General features: G+C 44.9%; 1 protein-coding gene across 5 annotated transcripts in view; it reads right to left on the bottom strand.

The window, feature by feature from the left end:
- Positions 1–19,992, bottom strand: part of BCORL1 (BCL6 corepressor like 1) — a 79,004-nt gene that overhangs the window by 51,501 nt on the left and 7,511 nt on the right. For all 5 annotated transcript variants that reach the window (XM_030209075.1, XM_030209073.1, XM_030209076.1 and 2 more), the window contains exons 3-4: positions 9,759–9,849; positions 1,245–3,935 (exon numbers count right to left, since the gene is read on the bottom strand). In XM_030209075.1, the coding sequence (XP_030064935.1) occupies positions 1,245–3,935; positions 9,759–9,849 (2,782 nt within the window). The remainder of the gene's footprint in view (positions 1–1,244; positions 3,936–9,758; positions 9,850–19,992) is intronic.

The following is a 19,992-nucleotide window of genomic DNA, read 5'->3' on the forward strand; positions in this document are numbered from 1 at the left end:
TTGTTCTTCCACACACACAGTCCCTCTCTGGAGGTAATTCTATAACTGAGTGCCTGATTGGTGCATATTATGTAAAGGAAAGTAGAAGTCTATGGGCCCTGTTTACTAAGCCGCATTAGCATTTTTAATGTGCGTTAACCATGTATGAGCCTACAATATCCCTATAGGCGCCTACACGGTTAGCGCATTAATTGTAGGCAAGTTAAAAATGCTAACGCACCTTAGTAAACAGGGCTCTATATCTCTTTATAGAATACTAGCAGAATCAGCTATATGTGCCTAGGTGTGAGAAATTAACACCAGTCACAGAAAAATACATGCATAACTTATAGTATTCTTTAAGTTACACGTGTAAATATGCGGCCCGAAACTCTGCCCAGATGTCACCCATGTTTATGCCTACCTGAAAACTATGCGCTACCAATGATATAACACTTAGGTGCACGTTTGACATGTACGCTAGTATTCTGAACAGTTATGTGCATAACTGGTGCACAAACCTCGTTTCTAGAACCGCCCCATCTAAATGGCTCTGATGGTATTTAGGAGGCAGATTTTAAAATGATGTAGCCGCTTAACTGTTGAGACTTGGACAGCTAGATTAAAATTGAGGGGCCCTTTTACTAAAGCTTAGCATGTGTTAACGGACATCAGCATGTGTTAAGTGCAATATGGCCCATAGGTAAAAAATAGGACACACAGCATTTATCATGCAGTAAGATTTAGTAAAAGGGCCCCAACTGGAAATGAACTGCTACAACTGCCCAGAAAGGTGGGCAACCAGTGGGTAGAGTTAGAATAGGTGGCAATAATTAGGCATGCAGTTAATTTACAGTGGCAAAAGATAGGGAAGTAACTGATTGTCGGTGTTATGTGACTAATTTAGACACTTGCACCTAGCTTCTGCAGTAGAAGGCCTAACTCTAAGAGGCTCAATTTTGACAATGGAGATTCAGGAAAATATTCAGGGGAAGGCCCAGTCCTATAGGTTGGGCTGAAAATTCTACACGGCCAACACCAGGCTGCCTACATCAGGAGCTTAGCTACAGCAGACAATCAGCCCCAATGTGAAGTCAAGAGAGACTACCAAAAGCAACCAATATGACAAGATTTCGCAAAGATTACCAACATAAAGCTGATCTTGTGTGATGGCAGGGGATTAGCAGCCTCATTTTACTTAATCCAGAGAGGCTTATCATTTGCCTAGGAAGGTCATAAGCCAAATTTCCCATTTCCCAACTCACCTTCCTTTTGCAAAGACCTTTCCCCACTCTGCTGGAAGACTCATCTGCTTCCTTGGTTTTGCATTTCATTTTCTTCTGAATCCCCCTGGCCAGAAGCTCTTCCTGACATCTGGACTTGCATCTACTGCCACCCTCCTTTTTAATTCGGGTCTTCACCTTGATTTTCATATCTGTGTGTGCTCCTGGCATCTCTGCTGGGGACCAGCCTGCTCTGCTGTACGAAGCAGAGCAGGCAAAGTCCTCATAGTCGTCCTTCTCAATTTTCACTTTACTTAAGTCCACCTCTTGAACACAAGGAAAAGTGTTGACTCCAGAATTCTTCCGAAGGCTGCCAAAGACCTTACCACCACACACATCTGATTCAGAATCCTTCCTGTTGATAATTGGGCTCAGCCTAGGAAGGTCCTGCATCTTTTTGTGTCTCTGCTGATCATGGGATAAATATGTTCCTAACACTTTGTTTTTAGGTTTAGATTTCTGACTGCAAGTCGTCTTAGGTCCATCAGCCTGTATCAGGGTATCCCTAGGGCAGGGATCACAGGTGAGTGCTTCAGAAGTGGAGTTCGCAGTAGGGATCTCTTTTCTCCCTTTCGCATTCCCACCAAGTTGTCCTCCTGCCTCTGCTGTATTTGTCTGATGGAATAAGGCAGAACCCTGTGATACTGGAGCCAAGAAGGGATGACTGGTGGAGTCTTTAGGGGACTTCAGCAGTGGGTCACAGCCTTGGCCTTTTGCTGGTAGATCCAGTTCCAGAGACTGGGGTCTCGTCATTCTCTGCTGACCTTCAAGCTTCTTTTCAGCAGTGGATTTCTGAGGAGGTATACTAGTTTCAGGGGGATGGATATTGGGACATGAGCTGTACTTGTTCACTGGAACAGCCACTTTGGGAGGAGTACCTTGATTTACATGTAGCTGCCCAGTAGCCGAGGCTCCAATCGACAGCAGAGAGGTTTGATGACATGGAGGCCAAGCTACTGGCAGAACCTGGGGACTAGAGGGTTTTCCATTGACCGGACATTTGGGGTAAACAGCCCCATGTCCATGTGCATTCCACAAGGAAAATTCTTTTGAAGAACACACTGTGGTTCCAGAAGGGATTCGTCCATGAAGGTATCGCCTGGCTGTGTGCGGTCCCTCTAAGTTGGTCTGACTGCCTTTCTTCCCACAGACTCCTGGATTCTTTAGCTCCCCTTGGTCAACAATAGAAATAGGTTCCTGCTTAGCGAGATGTTGCAAGTTACTACTCAGTCCCGTATTAGCATCCTTGTTGAGCAACAGGGAGGCAGGTACTGGGTTGGCTACCCCCACATAGGTGCCAGGGATAGTGCTGATCAAGGCAGCAGAATTTTTAACCCAAGAGCCTGATGTACTCAGTAGCTGTGAGGACCCTTGCTCACCATTTCTTAGTAATTCTGGGAACATTACGTAGGGGGAAGGCGCATGGAGACCTGGTGTAACACTGCTGCTAGTGTAGCTGTTCTGTATGGCACGCAGTGAACTGCAGTCAGACTTTGACAGTACTGTGGAGAGAATGGCTTTCCCACTGGTGTGGACAGGTGTTAATATTGGCATAGGAGGTGTTTTGCGTTGGTTGGGTGGCATAAGCTTTTGGCGTTTGGATTTGGAGGACAGGTCAAGGGGCATTTCACTACAGTCCTGAGGTGAAACCATCTCTCGTTCAAGCTGTGGAGGGGACTTCAAGGGAGAAAAGGAACCAGGAGCGCCATCGGTGTGCTGATCAGAGTGGCATGGTGGCCTGCCATATGAGTTGAGGCTTAGGAGAGGAACCGGACTCCCACAAGACACTGGCAGAGCAGGATGGGGAGATGACATCTGCTTGGTACCTGAAACTAGAGAGACATCTGCACAAGAGAGATTGCTCACAGTAGATGTGACATTATTACTGCAGCTGGGTGGATGGGCTGGCGTAGTGCCAGCAAGTCTGTTTATTTCCATGGAAACCATCTTGTGATCTGAAGTCAAGGGTCTGCCCACTGAAGAGGTGTAAGGGTAGGATCGCAATTCTTGAGGTGCAATGATGCCAGAAAGACACCTCTCCTGCAGGTAGGAGGGCAACACTGAGAGAGTGAAAGTGGGTGTAACCCCAAGTGTGGTTGGAAGGGTGGTCCCACTGAGAGGCTGTCTACAGCTTGTAGGCGGTATGTACACCAGAGGTTGGCTCTGTGTTAAAACTGTTCCAGGCTGAAAAGACAGAGGCAATTTTTGCACAGCAGGGCCCTGAGAGGTGGAGTAACAGACTCTGCTCATGCTGAAAGAGGTCAAAGTGCTGAAACTGGAAGACACCACAGGGTGCACACCTTCCAGTGCTTGCCCTGAAACTTGTAGCCCGGCATTCAGGGCTGTTTTTTGTTTCCCAGAGTTCTCCGTTTCTGCACACTGAAGGCAAGCAGGTGAAATCTCCATCGGTTTCTCCGTGACCAGGGTCGGCGTCCTGCTGTTCTCTGGATCTGGAACTCCTAAGAGCAAAGAGTCGAGCATCCTGAGATCTCTCCTGTCTGTCAACGGTGCAGCTGTCTCATTGGTCTCTGGTGTTACTAGTTTCTCTGTAGGCTCTAAAGTCTGAGGATCCGGAGGTGTCATGTCTGACCTACGCCCAGCTCTCTCTTCCACGCTTTCATCTTCATCTTGCATCCGGGCATCAGCACAATTCTTCACTGGTGTGAGCTCCACCTGTAACAGATGAAAGAGGCTGAGTTTCTGAAAACAATGGCAAGTTTTCCTTGCACAATTCTGCTAGCTCAAGCCACATCTACTACTTTCTACTTTGACATGAGTTTTCTCAGAAAGAAACACAGCTGGTAAAAAGGATCCATTTTTGGGCCTAGCTGGCATTGAATAGTGCTCTGAATTGTCAAATGGGAGATGTCAGTTCATTGGAAGCTCCTGCATTTCAGGCTTGTCCACGTTCTAAGAGCTGAAAAAGCAGCAGTGAAAGTTCACTTTTCAATTCTGGGAATATTTGTTGAGCTTAATTAACAAAAAAAGTGTTTGGCATGCAGAATTACCATGCTGTTGGACACTAACATCAAAGAGAGTGGAGAAGTAGCCCAGGGGTTAGAGCACCAGGCTGACAACCAGGGAAGCCTAGTTCAAATCCTGCTACTGCTCCTTGTGACCTTGGGCAAGTGACTTTAACCTCTATTGCCTCAGAGGGCAACTAAAACCGGGGCTGAAATTTGCTGCTTGGTTTTGGCCAAAATCGTAATCCCGCCCCTCCCCCCACACAGAAAGCCAATCTCCTGGGCCAGCCTACCCATCCCCACCCATAGGCCCCTCCTAGGCCTTTGAAGCCTTGGTGGTTTAGTGGCTTCTTTGGGACAGGGACAATCCCGAGTTGCTCCTGCCCCGGCCGGCTCTGCAGTCAAAATGGCTGTCGCAATTTCCGGTGGGCAGGAGCAACTGCTGGTTCCAATCTCAAAATGGCTGCCACGACCTTCTGTGGCAGTCTCACAAGGCTGCCATGGGAAGTCACAGCAGCCATTTTGATTGTGGAGCCAGGAGCAACTCAGGATTGCTCCTGCCCCGAAAAGTCCATTAGACCACTGGAGCTTTGAAGGCAAGCCCAAGACGGGCCTATATGAGGTGGGAGGGCAACACAGAGTGACTGCAGGGAGTTTTGATTTCCGCTGAAAATGGACTTGCATTTTTGGCTAAAACCGAAGCATGGCTCAATCCAGATTTTGGGCTGATTTTGGCACTGAAGCCGAAATTCGGTCGGCCTCTATTTAGATTGTAAGCCCTCCAGGGACAGGAAAAAACCTAGTGTACTTGAATGTAACTCACCTTGAACTACTACTGAATAAGATGTAAACTAAATCCAAACAAATAAATACATAAAATTAATTTTCAGCAGAGGCTGTGATTCTTAAACATCAGTACAACTAGCCTTGAATATCATTTTAGGCATCTGTGTCTCAAATTCTCAAGACAGATGAGTAAATAAGTATTAAGGAAAGGAAAACTCTCAAGGCACTGGGTTGTATTAAGGTCTCGTGATAGCTGATAGCTACTCAGAACCACAAAAGGTCTTTAATACCCAGCCAGGAGAGGGAACCTGGAAGATGGCTATATAGGCTTTGTCACAGGTCCACCTACTTAAATAGCAAGTCCTGTCAATATTAACGAGGAGTCCCAGCAGAAATGCAGGCGCTTATATAGTTGGGTTGATCAGTTGCTAGTGGCAGGAAAGCCACGGGAGACCTTAAGACAGATAGCCACTGAAACTAGTGTGGCTATTTAGTACAACAAGCTCTGTGGTTAGACATTTGAAGAGGGGAGGGGTTGAGTGTGAACTAAATAGTGGACCTTGCACGCTCATTTACTCAAGAATCTGGAGTACATAGGAGATAGATGCAACACTGCTTTGGATAAGGAATGTTATCGTATACCCTACCAGCAGTCATGCTGTAAGGCTAGATTCTGGGATGGAGAAATTAGGTCTTACCTGATAATTTTCTTTCCATTAGTTCTTCAGGACGTGTGGGTAGTCATGTCCAATCAACCAGAGGATGGAGCTAGAGAACACTGAACTGAGTACCAGTACATAGCTCCCTGCTAGCAGCCCAGTTCCTCAGTATCAGTCCTCAAGCAAGGAAGAAAGAACACCCAACCAGGAGCATGGTCAGCAACCAATACAGCCAGCCCCAAGAACAACCTGAAGATAAAGTCCCTGGAAAACAGGATAAAAAGACAGTGCATAGAGCCACCAAGGAGGGTGTCAAACCATGGGAGGGCTCCTGGAATAGTGTGAAGAACTACTGTAGTGGAAAGAAAATGATCAGGTAAGACCTAATTTCTCCTTCCATTACATTACTTCCCACTATTCCAGAACGTGTAGGATGTTCAAAAGCTATCTCTATGAGGGTGGGAAGCTGAACCTGCCGCACGCAGAACTGACGCCCCAAACGCAGCCTCAGTCCATGTGGCAACGTCCACTCTATAATGCTTACAGAAGGTATGCAGCGATGCACACATAAGAACATAAGAGTATATTGGGTCAGACCAATGGTCCATCTAGCCCAGTATCCTGTTTACCAAACAGTGGCCAAGCCAGGTCACAAGTACCTGGCAGAAACCCAAATCATGGCAACACTCCATACTACAAATCCCAGGGCAAGCAGTTGCTTCTCATGTCTGGCTCAATAGCAGACTATGGACTTTTCCTCCAGGAACTTGTCCAAACCTTTTTTAAACTCAGATACGCTTACCGCAGTTCCCACATCCTCCGGCAAAAAGTGCCAGAGCTTAACTATTAGTTGAGTGAAAACATATTTCCTCCTATTTGTTTTAAAAGTATTTCCATGTAACTTCCTCGTGTCCCCCCTATTCTTTGTACTTTTGGAATGAGTAAAAAATCCATTTACTTCTACTTGTTCTACAACACTCAGGATTTTGTAGACCTCAATCATATCTCCCCTCACCCGTTGCCTTTCCAAGCTGAAGAGCCCTAACCTCTTTAGCCTTTCCTCAAACGAAAGGAGTTACATCCCCTTTATCATTCTGGTTGCTCTTCTCTGAACCTTTTCTAATTCCACTATATTTTTTTGAGACACGTTGCTGCCCTACAGATATCCGAAGACAACAAGGCCTCCGCCCAAGACATAGCTGTATGCATTGTAGAGTGCGTCTTCAAAACCTGTGGGGGGAGATTTTCCTTGCAGGATATAAGCCAAAGCCACGGCCTCCTTCATCCACTGGGCAATGGACACCTTGAACGCCATGAGACCCAACTTCTGCTTACTGAACAGCACAAAAAGTCTATCCGAACAGCAAAAGTCATTGGTAACCACCAGAGAATGCATGAGTGCCCTCAGAATGTCCAGAAGCCTCAAAGAGGCATACTGGTCCCCACCTCCTCTCGACGAAAGTAAGGGAGGTCGAAAGATTGAAACCACCTTGGGCAAGAAGGAAGGAACTGTTTGAAACAAGACCCTTGCCTCCAAAAAAACAGAGCTAAGGAACAGAGAAAAGGATCCTACAAGAGAGTGCCTGAAGTTCCGAAACGCGATGGGCTGAAGTAATCACCACCAGAACACTGTCTTCAGCATGAGATCTTTCAGGGTCATCTTGCAAAAGGGCTCAAACAGAGAGCGCTGAAGCGCATGAAGGACCAGATTAAGATCCCATTCTGGAAAAGGCGCCCAAAAGAAAGGCGACCCATGCCTCTCAGAAAACATCCAGATGTGCCGCCAAAGAAGAGTTCTAAAAGCAGTCCCAAAAGCAAGCCAGGGCTGCCACTTGAAAGTTCAAGGAACCCAGGGCACTCCCTCCTGCAAAAACGCCAGGATGTGCCATATGGAAGAAGCAAAGGGGTCTTAGCCCCTCTCAGTGCACCAGACTTCGAGAACATGTCACACTCGGGCATACGCCGAGCACTTCCTGGCCTGAAGCAGGATAGCAGTGACTGAATCTGAATAACTCTTCTTCCTCAGCTGAGCCCTCTCAAAGGCCAGGCTGTAAGACCAAACCCTGACAGAGAAGACCTCAATCCTGCAGGAATCGCAGTGGCTCCCCATCCAGGAGCCACATGAGATCTGAATACCACGGGCGTTGTGGCCAGTCTGGAGCCACAAGGATCACCCTGTCCTGATGGTCCGCCACTCTCTTCAACAATCAGCCAATCATCGGCCACAGGAGAAAGGCATACAGAAGGCCCTCGCTCAGCCAAGACTGCAGCAGGGCAAACAGACCTAGAGAGTCCCTTTCCCTGCAACGGTTGAAAAACCTTGGCATTGTCCTTTGTGGCCATGAGATCCAAGCATGGGGTGCCCCAGCGACTCACCACAACCTGAAATGCCTCTTCTGACAGCTCCCACTCACTGGGATCCAGAGTATGCCGACTGAGAAAGTCGGCCTCCATGTTGGGACCCTGCAATGTCAGCAGCCGAAAGGCACAGCAGATGTCTCCCAGGCCATTAACAAGCTGGACTCCACCACCAACTGACTGCTGTGAGTCCCGCCTTGCTTGTTGATATAAGCCACCGCTGTCGTATTGTCCGAAAAGACCCAAACTGGGGCTCTCCAACAGTGGGACAAAGGCATCCAGAGCTCGGCGCACCGTCCGCAGCTCCAGTTGATTTATGGGCCAATGCGTCTCCTCCAGAGACCAAGAGCCCTGTGCTAGATGACACTTGCAATGGGCCCCCCAGCCTGCCAAACTGCCATTCATAGTCACCACCTCCCAATGCAGGATCGGGAAGGGCATTCCCAGGCTCAGCAACTGGGGAAGCAGCCACCACCTCTTGCTCTGTCTGGCTGCCAACGTCCAGGGAAGCCCGACACTGTAGTCCTCCGAAACCGGAGACCAGCGGCTGAGCAGAGACCTGGTATGCCTGGTAGAGCAGGAGAACAAACTCCATAGAGAAAAGCAGGGTAGGACCTGACCCAGAGCTCCCCCCCCCCCCCCCCCCCCAAAGGGACCACCATCTCTTCAGCTGCCTGTGCGGGAGCCTCATGTTCTGCAGAAAATAAAATGGCCGCCGTTCCCACCTCCTGCTGAGGCAAGGTGCCGAGATGCTGTACCAGGGACTCGGAGCTGGAAGAATCCAGCTGCTGTGAAATATTTCGCCCCGCGAGCGCTATCCCTGAATTACCCCCTCCCTTCATAGTAACCGGCCTGCACACCTTGCAGAGGCCCGAGGAGGAACACCATCCCCCACAAGAGCACTGTTTTACATCCTCGGCAGGGGCTGAGCGGGAAAACACTTGCCACACCGTGCTACACACCCACTCCCACTAGACCTGTACTCTCCCATAAAGGTTTTTTTGTTTTTTTTAACCGGACAGCAATACCAACAAAGAGTGAAAAGTTATTAATATCTCTCTTTATTTATTTATTTATTTTTGCAGCACCGATGCGCAGCACTCCTAACGACGTCCAGATGCCCAACAAACACCAAGGATGACTCACAGCACCGGGTCCACGCTCCAAGGGCCATAGCCACCCCCCTGCAACGGCAGGGCACAGAGCCATGATGGGCCCGCCCAAACTCATTGTGTTATTCCTTTTTTTTTTTCCGGCTTCTGCTGAGCAGGGTATCACACAGAGGAGAGACAGACAGACAGACAGGGCGAAAGCACAGAACACCCCAAGTGGAAAGCATGACAGGGACCTAGCACCACTAAGTATGTCAGCCCAACTGCTCACTATGCTCAACTGGGAACCAGCTGACCAACTAGACCAGGAGCCAAGGACTCAGAACCAGAGACAGAGATAGTCTGTCTATCCAACTGCTGGAGATAGAAGATACAGAGGAACAGGGCTGCCAGCAGGGAGCTATGTAGTGGTGCTCAGTTCTGTATTCTCCATCTCCACCTGCTGGTCGATAGACATGACTACTCACACGGCCTGGAATAGTGGGAAGTAACATAATGGAAATACTCTTTCCAGTTTGGAGAGAAATAACTGGACACATGAACTGGGTCAGTGCTGACCTCACTGCTACATCCCCAGTCCCCCCCCCCCCCCCCCCTCAACCAATCTTGCAAACTCACCTTAGAAAGGCCACTGCTTACACAACATTCCTGAGACCCAAGGTGCTCGGAGCTGCCAGTCTTGGACTCTTCATCAGACAAAGGTGTTCTTCTAGAACACAGAATAAACAATATTAACAATACACACAGACATTATATATACAGAGCTCACATACAACTCTTAAGTATCAAGTTTGGTTTTTGAATTTTGATTCCTGCTCTGGAACTCGACAGGGTGATGAGGCAGCCACTTCCGACTGATGTCATAAAGGCGAAGCATGACATCACAGAGGCCTAAAACAGCCACAACAGGCGTCCAATGTTACTTCTTGATATACAGCAAAAGGTAAAAAGACGCCTATTTGTAAAAGCCAAATAAGTATCTATTTTAAGCCAATTTTTACAAAGACACAAAGGTGCCTACATATCTTTATAAAAATGCTGGTGGATAAAAGGCAGAAATCAGGCTTACTTTGAACTCACAGACTTTTATGCCACTCAGGAGAGGGCATAAATGTTCCCTCGCAAAGTACATAAGTATTTTATAAACTATTCCCCAAACTCTATAAAGTTGGGTGCCTAACTTTATGCTTAACACGCAAAAATGTGCATGCAATTTATTGAATATGGTCAGTTACGTGCCTAACTTGTTTAATTGCCAATTGGTGCTAATTGGCTCTAATTGGAAGTTAGGCACAAAACTGATCTTAATGGGTATTCTATAAACTGAGCGTGCAATTTCCATAGCGCACAAATGCAAGGGGGTCTGGACCTGGGAGGGGGCAGGGGTGGGTCAGAGGATGCCTAGGAGTTACACGCGTGGATTATAGAATACTAACAGTACTGCGGCTTTACGCTAGTATTCTATAATGGAAGTTCCATGTGGAACTGCTGTTACAAAATTTCTGCTTAATGCGACCTTTTGAAAATTTACCCCTATGTGCTCGAACACACCTATACCAGGTAATGAAAAGTATGTACCTTCTCCACATGTACTTTTACACACATAACAACTAGCCTAATGGTTAGTGCTGCGGGCTTTGATCCTGGCAACCTGGGTTTGATTCCCACTGCAGCTCTTTGTGACCTTGGGCAAGTCACTTAACCCACCATTGCCCCAGGTACAAAAAAAAAAACAACATACATACACACACACACACACAAAAAAACTTTGACTGTGAGCCCCCTAGAGACAGAGAAAGTACCTGTATATAATGTGTACAGTGCTGCGTACATCTAGTAGCGCTAAAGAAATGATTAGTAGTAGTAACAACTGGGGCAATTTTATAAAAGCCCATATACACTTGCAAAAAAAAGAGCTTTAATATGTGAGAAAATCCTTTAAAAAATTACCCCCAAAATGAAAGTTATATATAGCAAGAACATAAGTACATAAGTACATAAGTAGTGCCATACTGGGAAAGACCAAAGGTCCATCTAGCCCAGCATCCTGTCACCGACAGTGGCCAATCCAGGTCAAGGGCACCTGGCACGCTCCCCAAACGTAAAACATTCCAGACAAGTTATACCTAAAAATGAGGAATTTTTCCAGTCCATTTAATAGCGGTCTATGGACTTGTCCTTTAGGAATCTATCTAACCCCTTTTTAAACTCCGTCAAGCTAACCGCCCGTACCACGTTCTCCGGCAATGAATTCCAGAGTCTAATTACACGTTGGGTGAAGAAAAATTTTCTCCGATTCGTTTTAAATTTACCACACTGTAGCTTCAACTCATGCCCTCTAGTCCTAGTATTTTTGGATAGCGTGAACAGTCGCTTCACATCCACCCGATCCATTCCACTCATTATTTTATACACTTCTATCATATCTCCCCTCAGCCGTCTCTTCTCCAAGCTGAAAAGCCCTAGCCTTCTCAGCCTCTCTTCATAGGACTTCATAGGAAAGTCGTCCATTGTAGCAGTACTAGCAAAATCACTTTTCAATAATTCTGCCAGCAGTTAAAACAAGTCACTAAGATTTACCCCCCCCCCCCCCCAATCCTCCCACACGTTCAGCCTACTCGGTGTTTCTTTCCTGAGAAGCTATTTGTGTCTCAAACAGCAATACTAACTAGAGTCTTCAAAATATTAACTTGCCTATTTCTTGGCTCTGTTCCTTCCTCTTTGGATCTAATTTATGGGTCTCCTTTATATTTTGCCATTTTTTTTCCTCATGGCCATGCTGCCTGTTATTCATCTCCACCCTTCCTTCACTCTTGGAATAAAAGCATTCTTTATACGTATTGGTGTGAGGCTTGCAAAGGGGTCTGATAAAGATCAGTACAATGCCACCCTAGGTATATATGTCAGGGCTACTGAAACCTATCCGGATGAGCCCCACAGCCAGTTCAGGGTCTTCAACTATCCATACTGAATAAGAATGAGGCGCATCTGCAGACACTGGAGACACAGAATATGCAAATGTTTCTTGTGCATATTTGGTGTAGATTGCCTGAAAAATGGGCAGGCTATGGACTTGTCAGGCCAGATTTAAGAAGTTTAATTTACATTCCTAATGCATAGGAGTTGTTGAAAATTTAAGCAATGTCATCTCCTCAGGAACAGAATCCAAACTAGAACAATGAGGGTACTTAAAGAAATGTTTCTTTTAACTGACAAAGTAGGTAAAAGCTTTTTTAGCACTGTTCCTTTAAAGTTTTTGACCGTTCCTCCCATTTGCCTCCACAGCCACTCCCACCACTATGAATCATAGGTTTTGGTGCCAGGTTGAGATCGGTATCAGAGCCTCCATGCTGGTTATCAGGTGTAAAGCATAAATGCAAAGAAGAAACAGAAGGGCTCACTCAGAGGATTTTTAAAAATCAAGAGGACCACAGGAAAAATGTGCACCTTTTATAAAAAAAAATAATAATAAAATTAAATTAAGCAGGTTGTCAAAAAAAAACAAAAACTAACAACCCCTTCCCCCCCCCAAACCAGATAAGTGAAAATAAAACCATGAGAATAAAACTCAATAAAGTATCTAACCAGCACTGGCGCCAGTGGCGTTCCTGGCCTGGATGGCACCCGGGCGGAGCGCCGATGCGCCTCCCCTGGGTGCAGCGCGCCCCCCCCCCCCCGCTAGATGACACCGGGTGCGCCTCCCCCGGGTGCACGCTGCTGGAGGGGGGGCCGCGGCACGCGCCTGCTCCTCCGAGTTCGCTAAACTTTGTTCGTTCGCTGCAGCTCCCTCTGCCCTGGAACAGGAAGTAACCTGTTCCGGGGCAGAGGGAGCTGCAGTGAACGAACGAAGTTTAGCGAACTCAGAGGAGCAGGCGCGCGCCGTGGCACCCCCCAGCGGCGTGCACCCGGGGCGGGCCGCCCCCACCGCCCCCCCCCCTTGGTACGCCACTGACTAGCGCTTCAAACTCACACTTTATTCTCTTTGTTCTTTTTCAGAAGGCATTTACAAAACTAGGGCCCTGTTAAATAAGCCACGCTGTAGGCGTGCTAATGATAGAGACACCCATAATATTCATATGTATGTTTCTAGCGTTAACACGCACTAATTTTTAATGTGTGCTAAAAAGTTTGCATGCCTACAGTGTGGCTTAGTTAGCGGGGCCCCTAGTTTTTAGGCTTTGCAACTCATGAGTTACAAAGCGCCATTCTTAAGCTATTATCAGGCAAAAATCGAAGGGCCATCATTCCACATTCTCTACATATCTACATCTAAGCATCTAATCCGCATCTCTCTCTCTCTCTGTAACCTTTAAAGGACATATTACCAAATGATGAATGCTAAGCGCGAATTCTATAACAGCAGTTCCACATTATAGAATACTAACCTAAGGGACTCATTTTCAAAGCACTTAGATTTACAAAGTTCCATAGGTTACTATGGAATTTTGTAAGTCTACGTGCTTTGAAAATACGCCTCCATGTCTGTACATTCACGCCCAACTTAGGCACGAGCATTTAGGCCAGCTCAAAGGCTGGTGTAAATGCTCATGTCTAAGTACTTGATAAATCTAATACTTGGGCAACAATTACTTTTTTGCAGAGAATAAGTAAATCCAAATTAAAAAAAAACAAACAAAGAAAAAAAACGTCACTCTTCAATCTTAGTGAAGATTTCAGAAAAGGACACATTATTATTGGACTACTTCCCTGACACAGAGTTCAAAATACTGGCCGTGTTAGCAGTTGATCCGTGCACATATAAGTTAAGTGCTATCATAATTTTAAAGTTGCTAACAGCATAAGAAAGGTGCAAATGTAAGAAAGGAGTATGAAACACACAATTGAAAAAATAATGAAATACAAAAATTTTGTTAACTAAGTTTTAAAAAAGGCAAAAATTGTAAAAGCTGGACCGATGACAATGTTAGTGAACTGCATATCTGATGTTATTTTGTGACTTGCCTGAAATCATCACTTCCGATGGTCCACTATCATTTCAAGTATGTTTATAATCAGTTGCATAGCTAGGTGGGGTGCAAGGAAAGCAACTGCTCCCCCAAACGGACTTCCAACAGCACCAGCGCCTATTTTTCATGCGGTCTATCATGCCTATGCAGTCTGCTCTCTGCCCCCCCCCCCCCCCCAATGTCATAACCTGGTTATGCTTCTGTTTTTTAGTGCAAGTTATTATTGCAGACTGTGATAGTAATTACAAGCTACTATAGGATTAAAGATTACTTGTTTGTTTGTTTTTTTTGCATCTAAGTACTGGCAGTGAGGCACAGGAATGACCCTATTGGATAACATTGTGACTAATTGATTGGCACACTCCTGACCTGCCCTTGCCCCTCCCAGGTCCATAACCCCTTTGGAGTTGCACGTCATAGAAATTAAGCACTTGGTTTATAGAATAGAGGCATAAGTCATTTATACCAGCAACTACAGATTATTAACAATTAGTGCTTGTTAAGGCCAATTATTGATGCTTAAGTGCAAATTTACTGCTAATTAGCAAATTAAGTTACCCACGTAACTGACTCTATTCTATAACCTTGTGCCCAACTGTACGCCATTATAGAATCTGGGGGTAAGTGACACACTGGGACTCGAGTTGCACCATCACAACCAATGAAGCTTTGGAACTAGAAGGAATAAGGCAGTTGTCCATGAAGGTACCTTGTATTCACCAGAGGAGAGGCCTAGCAATTACAGCAATCTGAAAACCAGGAAATTAGAAATCAAATCTCACTTCTATCACTGACACTCCTTGTGACACTGGGCAAGTTATTTCATCTCCTACTGCCTCAGGTACCCACTTAGATTGTAAGTTCTTGGGGACAGGGGGATTATTATACCCAACAACGTCATGAGTTGCCTTGAACATTATTTGAAAACGCAGATTAAAAATTAAAAATAAAATCCAAAAGTTATCAAGTCAAGTGGCTAGTGCAACAGCATCATTACCTTTACTGTATGACAGGTTCATGTTGTTTCACTAGCAAAATGCAATAAAAACATGTCTGACTGAAAACCAGCAAACATTTGGACTTTAGAAGTTGCCCAGCACGTCCGTGCATTAATTTCAGAGGACGTGTGCATTAGCACGCATAGAACCTGGTCACAACGCAGCTACACTTAGAACTAGATTCTATATATCACACCTAAAAAAATCAGCACTCAAACAAAATACGCCAAAGAATATTCTATAAAGTACACCTAAATTTAGACATACTTTATAGAAGCCTAAATTTCCACATGGTTTGTAGAATAAGCCGAGCGTCCGTCCACATGACTAAATTAGGTCGCAGGCAGTTACACCAAGTAAAACTTGGTATAAATGCCAACATCTAAATTATACTCAGACAGTGTATATTCTAAAACCACGCACATAGATTTTAGAAATGCCCACGACCCGCCCATTCCATGCCCACGGCCATGCCCCCTTTTCAACTATACAACTTATAATTTACACGCATCACACTATAGAATATGCTTAGACTGTTCGGCACGTAAATTCTAATGAATGCCAATTAGTGCCAATAATTGATTGTTAAGTGGCAATTATCAGCACTGATTAGCTTGTTAACTAATTAAGTTGCGCGTGCAAATCCAGAATACGGCTAGATTTGCGCACACAACTTAAGTCACGCTATATAGAATCCAGACATTAGTGCCTCTTACTGAATAAGTGTTAAGTGAAGCTTCAATAAGCATGCAAATGAAAGTTAATCTGCATTAAGTACCACGCACTCACCACATTAACAGGTCCTTGGCCAGTCTCCACCCATGACCCACCTAACACAATATGCAGTTAAAGCGTGAATTACCATGTGCAAACCATCATGCCACTGTTGCCATACTTCTGCGGTAGCACCTAACAGGCCCTAATCTGTGCATCAACAGCATAACACACTTTAGTAAAAGAGCCCTTTTGTTAAACTAACCATAATTCCTTATAAAAGCCACAAATGAATGCTTATCTAGGTATAATTGGACATGACAGGGTATTTAATTATTTTAGTATTTAGGTATCTTTCCAGGGGTACTTCACATCGAGTTAACATTTAGATAGGTCTTTCCCTGTCCCCAGAGGGCTCACAATCTAACGCCCCTGTTTACAGAGCCACACTAGCGACTGGCACTTAAGTAATGCCAACACAGCCCATTCACTTTGAATGGACTGTGCTGGCATTGCCGCACAGCTCTGTAAACAAGGGAGTAAGTCTGTACCTGACAAAATAGAGGGTTAAGTGACTTGCCGAAGGCCACAAGGAGTGTCAGTGGGATTCAAACCCTAGTCTCTCTGGTTCACAGCCTGCTGCTATAGCCTTATATTACTCCCACTGTATCTGTGCTTGTACTGGCAGCTAAGCTGTTTTAGTAGTTCCTGTTTAAAAATGGCCAATCACGTACTGGCCAATCACGTACTATCTGTGCAGGGGTAAAATAATACTCATATGCTGGGAAATGCCAAGTGCATGCATTGTTTTAATTTGTCACCCTCTCCCCACATGCCTCCTTTTTAACCTGGTTAGAAATATACACACTGTAGAGCTTCAAGCATGATTTCAGCTACACTAACTGAGAACAATTTTCAGATAGTCAATTTTACCCAGGCTTTCAGAAGTGTCATCACATCACATTGGATGGATTTCACTGAAAGGGAATTACGATGCCATCAACCTCTGCCGAAAGTTGTAGGTAACCCAACAGGTATCAGTGTTCAGTGACACATGATCACAATGTCATGCAATATTCCAAAATGGCTCTTAGCCAATCAGCACATCCCCTGTAATCCACATATTGTAAAATACATCACAAAGATGATGATGGACTAAAATGTGAAATTCATAAATAATTAGCTGTGCCAAAGAAAAAGCAGCAAAGCAGCTCATTAAAAAGCTGTCAAACCTGTCACTGACCTTGTTGTTTGTGCGCTTTGAAATTTTGCGTTTTTGCTACTGTGGTTTGTAGCTCTTTTTGGCAATGACTTTAATGACAATAAAGATATTTAAACATAATATAAGTTTGTGGTTGGTTTTCATAAAAAGAAAACTGTCAATGAGATGTAGTTATCTTTTTCAGGTAGATCCCACAAGGTTTCTCAAGCAGGTTTGCTATGCAGCTCGTCTGCATATGTGGCACTCCTTGCACAAGAAAGATGGCGCTAGCCCACAGGTTAGATCAGGCCTCTAAAATTTTCTCTGTCTATAAGCCATACCCAAGCTAAACAGGATTTAGAGACTCATTTGCAATGGCTTCACTCCAGCTATATGGGTACAGAACGTATTTGGATAGTGAAGCAACTGCATGGAGGAGATGCATCTTCTGTACCACGGCATCTGGGTGATTTCTCTTCAAATGTTTGGTAGGTAAATGTGGGTATAAAACGTACCTGTGGACACTGTCCCTGCTGTTTCTGTGGACTGGGATAGGCAGGGAAAATGGTTCACATATACTGGAATATTCAATAAGCACATGCAACTTTTTGCCCCAGGCACACCTAGGTTTCAAGAGGCTAAATCTAATGAAGCTAGGAAGCTCAGTTTAGATGTACCGTGTGGGGTAATTTTCAAACAAAGGATCTAGCCGCCTAACTCTGTTTTTGAAGATTGCTTTACTAATGGTTCCTTGGCAGCTGTATGCCTCACAGATACCTTTCTATGGTGCCTACATTTTACAAGGACATTTTGACCTTTCATAAAGCTTCAAGTAAAATTTGTTAACCAAAGGGTTGAAGCCAAAAATGGTCTCAAAAGAAGCTTGTTAGTAAGTGTGATCATGTTTTTCTGCTACTGAGTCACTGACAGGCCCAAAGGCTAACAAAATTTCAAGCATTGTGTTAAAAAAAACATCTACTTCAATTTAAAAGGCCTTTATGTTTTTAACTGTACAATGAAAAGTTGCATTCAGAAATGAATGTATCTAAAACAGCCAACATCTCTATTGGAGATTTAGATATGCATCACTATGGGCAATAGACTGATTAAAAGACCCCATTTCCAACTTTCTACCACCATGGAACATCTTCCTTGTTTTGCAACTAGAATCATTGGTTCATGCCACACTGATCCCTGCTACCCCTATCTGCAGAGAGATTTATCTGCCCTTAAGTTACAAAAGAGCTGAGTTAACCCATCACAAATAGGATAAACAGCCATCATGACAAACTTCCCTCTACTCCATGACTTTGTTGGTCTCTTAGCTACATATTGGGAGGTCCTATTAGTTCTTTGCTCTGAAAGCACCAGAGCCCTCCTGAAAGGGGCACCTCCACTGCTGCCAGAGGGACAGTAGGCTATTTCTAGACCTCTCAAATTGCCTGCTTTTCCCACCATGTTTGGAATCTGACAGCCATGAAATGTGGCCAGCTCAAACAAGGAAAACAGACCAGCTCCAGTGGCTGACCAGTGTGGCAATCTAATTGGCACGGGACTATCTTTCAAGCATTCTATTTATGTTGTAATGCAAAGTAATAAGAACTGCTGTGACTTCTAGAACCTCTTACCAAGCAAGACAGCTTGAGAGACACTGCTTTATATACAAACATTGGCAGCTCAGGTAGACTGTGGAACACAGTCATTCTGAAGCCAAGAAGAGATTAAATGTACTAGAGACCTAACAAAACCAACCCGAAATCAAGGTTCAGGTTTTGGCTAAAAATGCCTGTGCATTTTCAGCTGAAATCAAACCTCCCCCTCACCACCACCCCAGGCCTACCTTACTGAAACCCTGGAAGTCTAAGAGGTCTCTGCCCCGTTTTCTGATTGGAACCAACATGGGCAGAGAATTCACTTTTGGGCATGGGAGAGTGATCGCGGTGGGGGGGGCTTTTATGGTCAAGGGGATAGAAGGGTGGGGGGGAAGAGTTTTGTTTATGGCTTTGGTTTCTGCTGAAACCAAGTGGCCAATTTCAGTTGCAGATTTGGGTTCGGTCAGGCTCTACAATGTACCGCTAAACAACTGCCTTGAACTGTTTTACTGGATTAGTATATAGCTTTCTGAAATACTGGTAACTCTGAAAAGTAGGCTTTTTCATACCTATCAGTTAAGCAAGACTCAAAAATTCTTCCCCACCCCCTCTTTAATCCAGATGTTTAGTTCTCGATAATATACTCAGTAGGACTTTGAATTAAAAATGACAGCACTTAGAGAGACTTTTTTTTACAATCAAGACAAATCTTGCCCTGTTGCACCTAGTCACTGGAACTCTTGCCATCTAGCTTTGTACCTCCCGACATATTGAAGGGGTGCTATAATAGCTAATAAAGCATTCCCTACCAAATCTACATATTCAAATACAGGAGTCAAACCTTTTCATGAATTACAATGTTTCAGCAATATACATGAAAATAATCACAACTACACTAAACAGTACCTCATGTCACTCTAGCTAACTTTCTGTCTTCATCAGTACTAAATATCACTTGGGGGTCATTCTGTACATTTGGAGGTCAGTTTTAAAGGCATTTCCACAGGAAACACAGTGTCTCACCTGCAGAAACAGAGCTGTATACAATTTTGTAAAATTCAGCCAGACTATACATGAGGTAACTTATGTGCACTAAGCCCGTATGGGTGTAAGTTTATCTTGGGTGGGATTTGCATTTATGCACATCCTATATAATAAAACGCACCTCCAACGTTCTGAAGCAGGCTGCATGGCTGAGGCATTCCTGCTCTCTGTATCCATCTCCTGAATTGATATCACGTACTTCCGGGTTCATCACAAGCAGAAGTGACCAACCACACGAGGTTTCTCGGCTTCGGAATGTTGGAGGTGTATTCTATTAAATAGGATTGGTCAGTTCCTTGAAGCACAGCCAGAGCTCATCGTCCTGCACAGTAAGGC

The sequence above is a fragment of the Microcaecilia unicolor genome, chromosome 7 (genome assembly GCF_901765095.1).
Source record: "Microcaecilia unicolor chromosome 7, aMicUni1.1, whole genome shotgun sequence".
Lineage (NCBI taxonomy): Eukaryota > Metazoa > Chordata > Amphibia > Gymnophiona > Siphonopidae > Microcaecilia > Microcaecilia unicolor.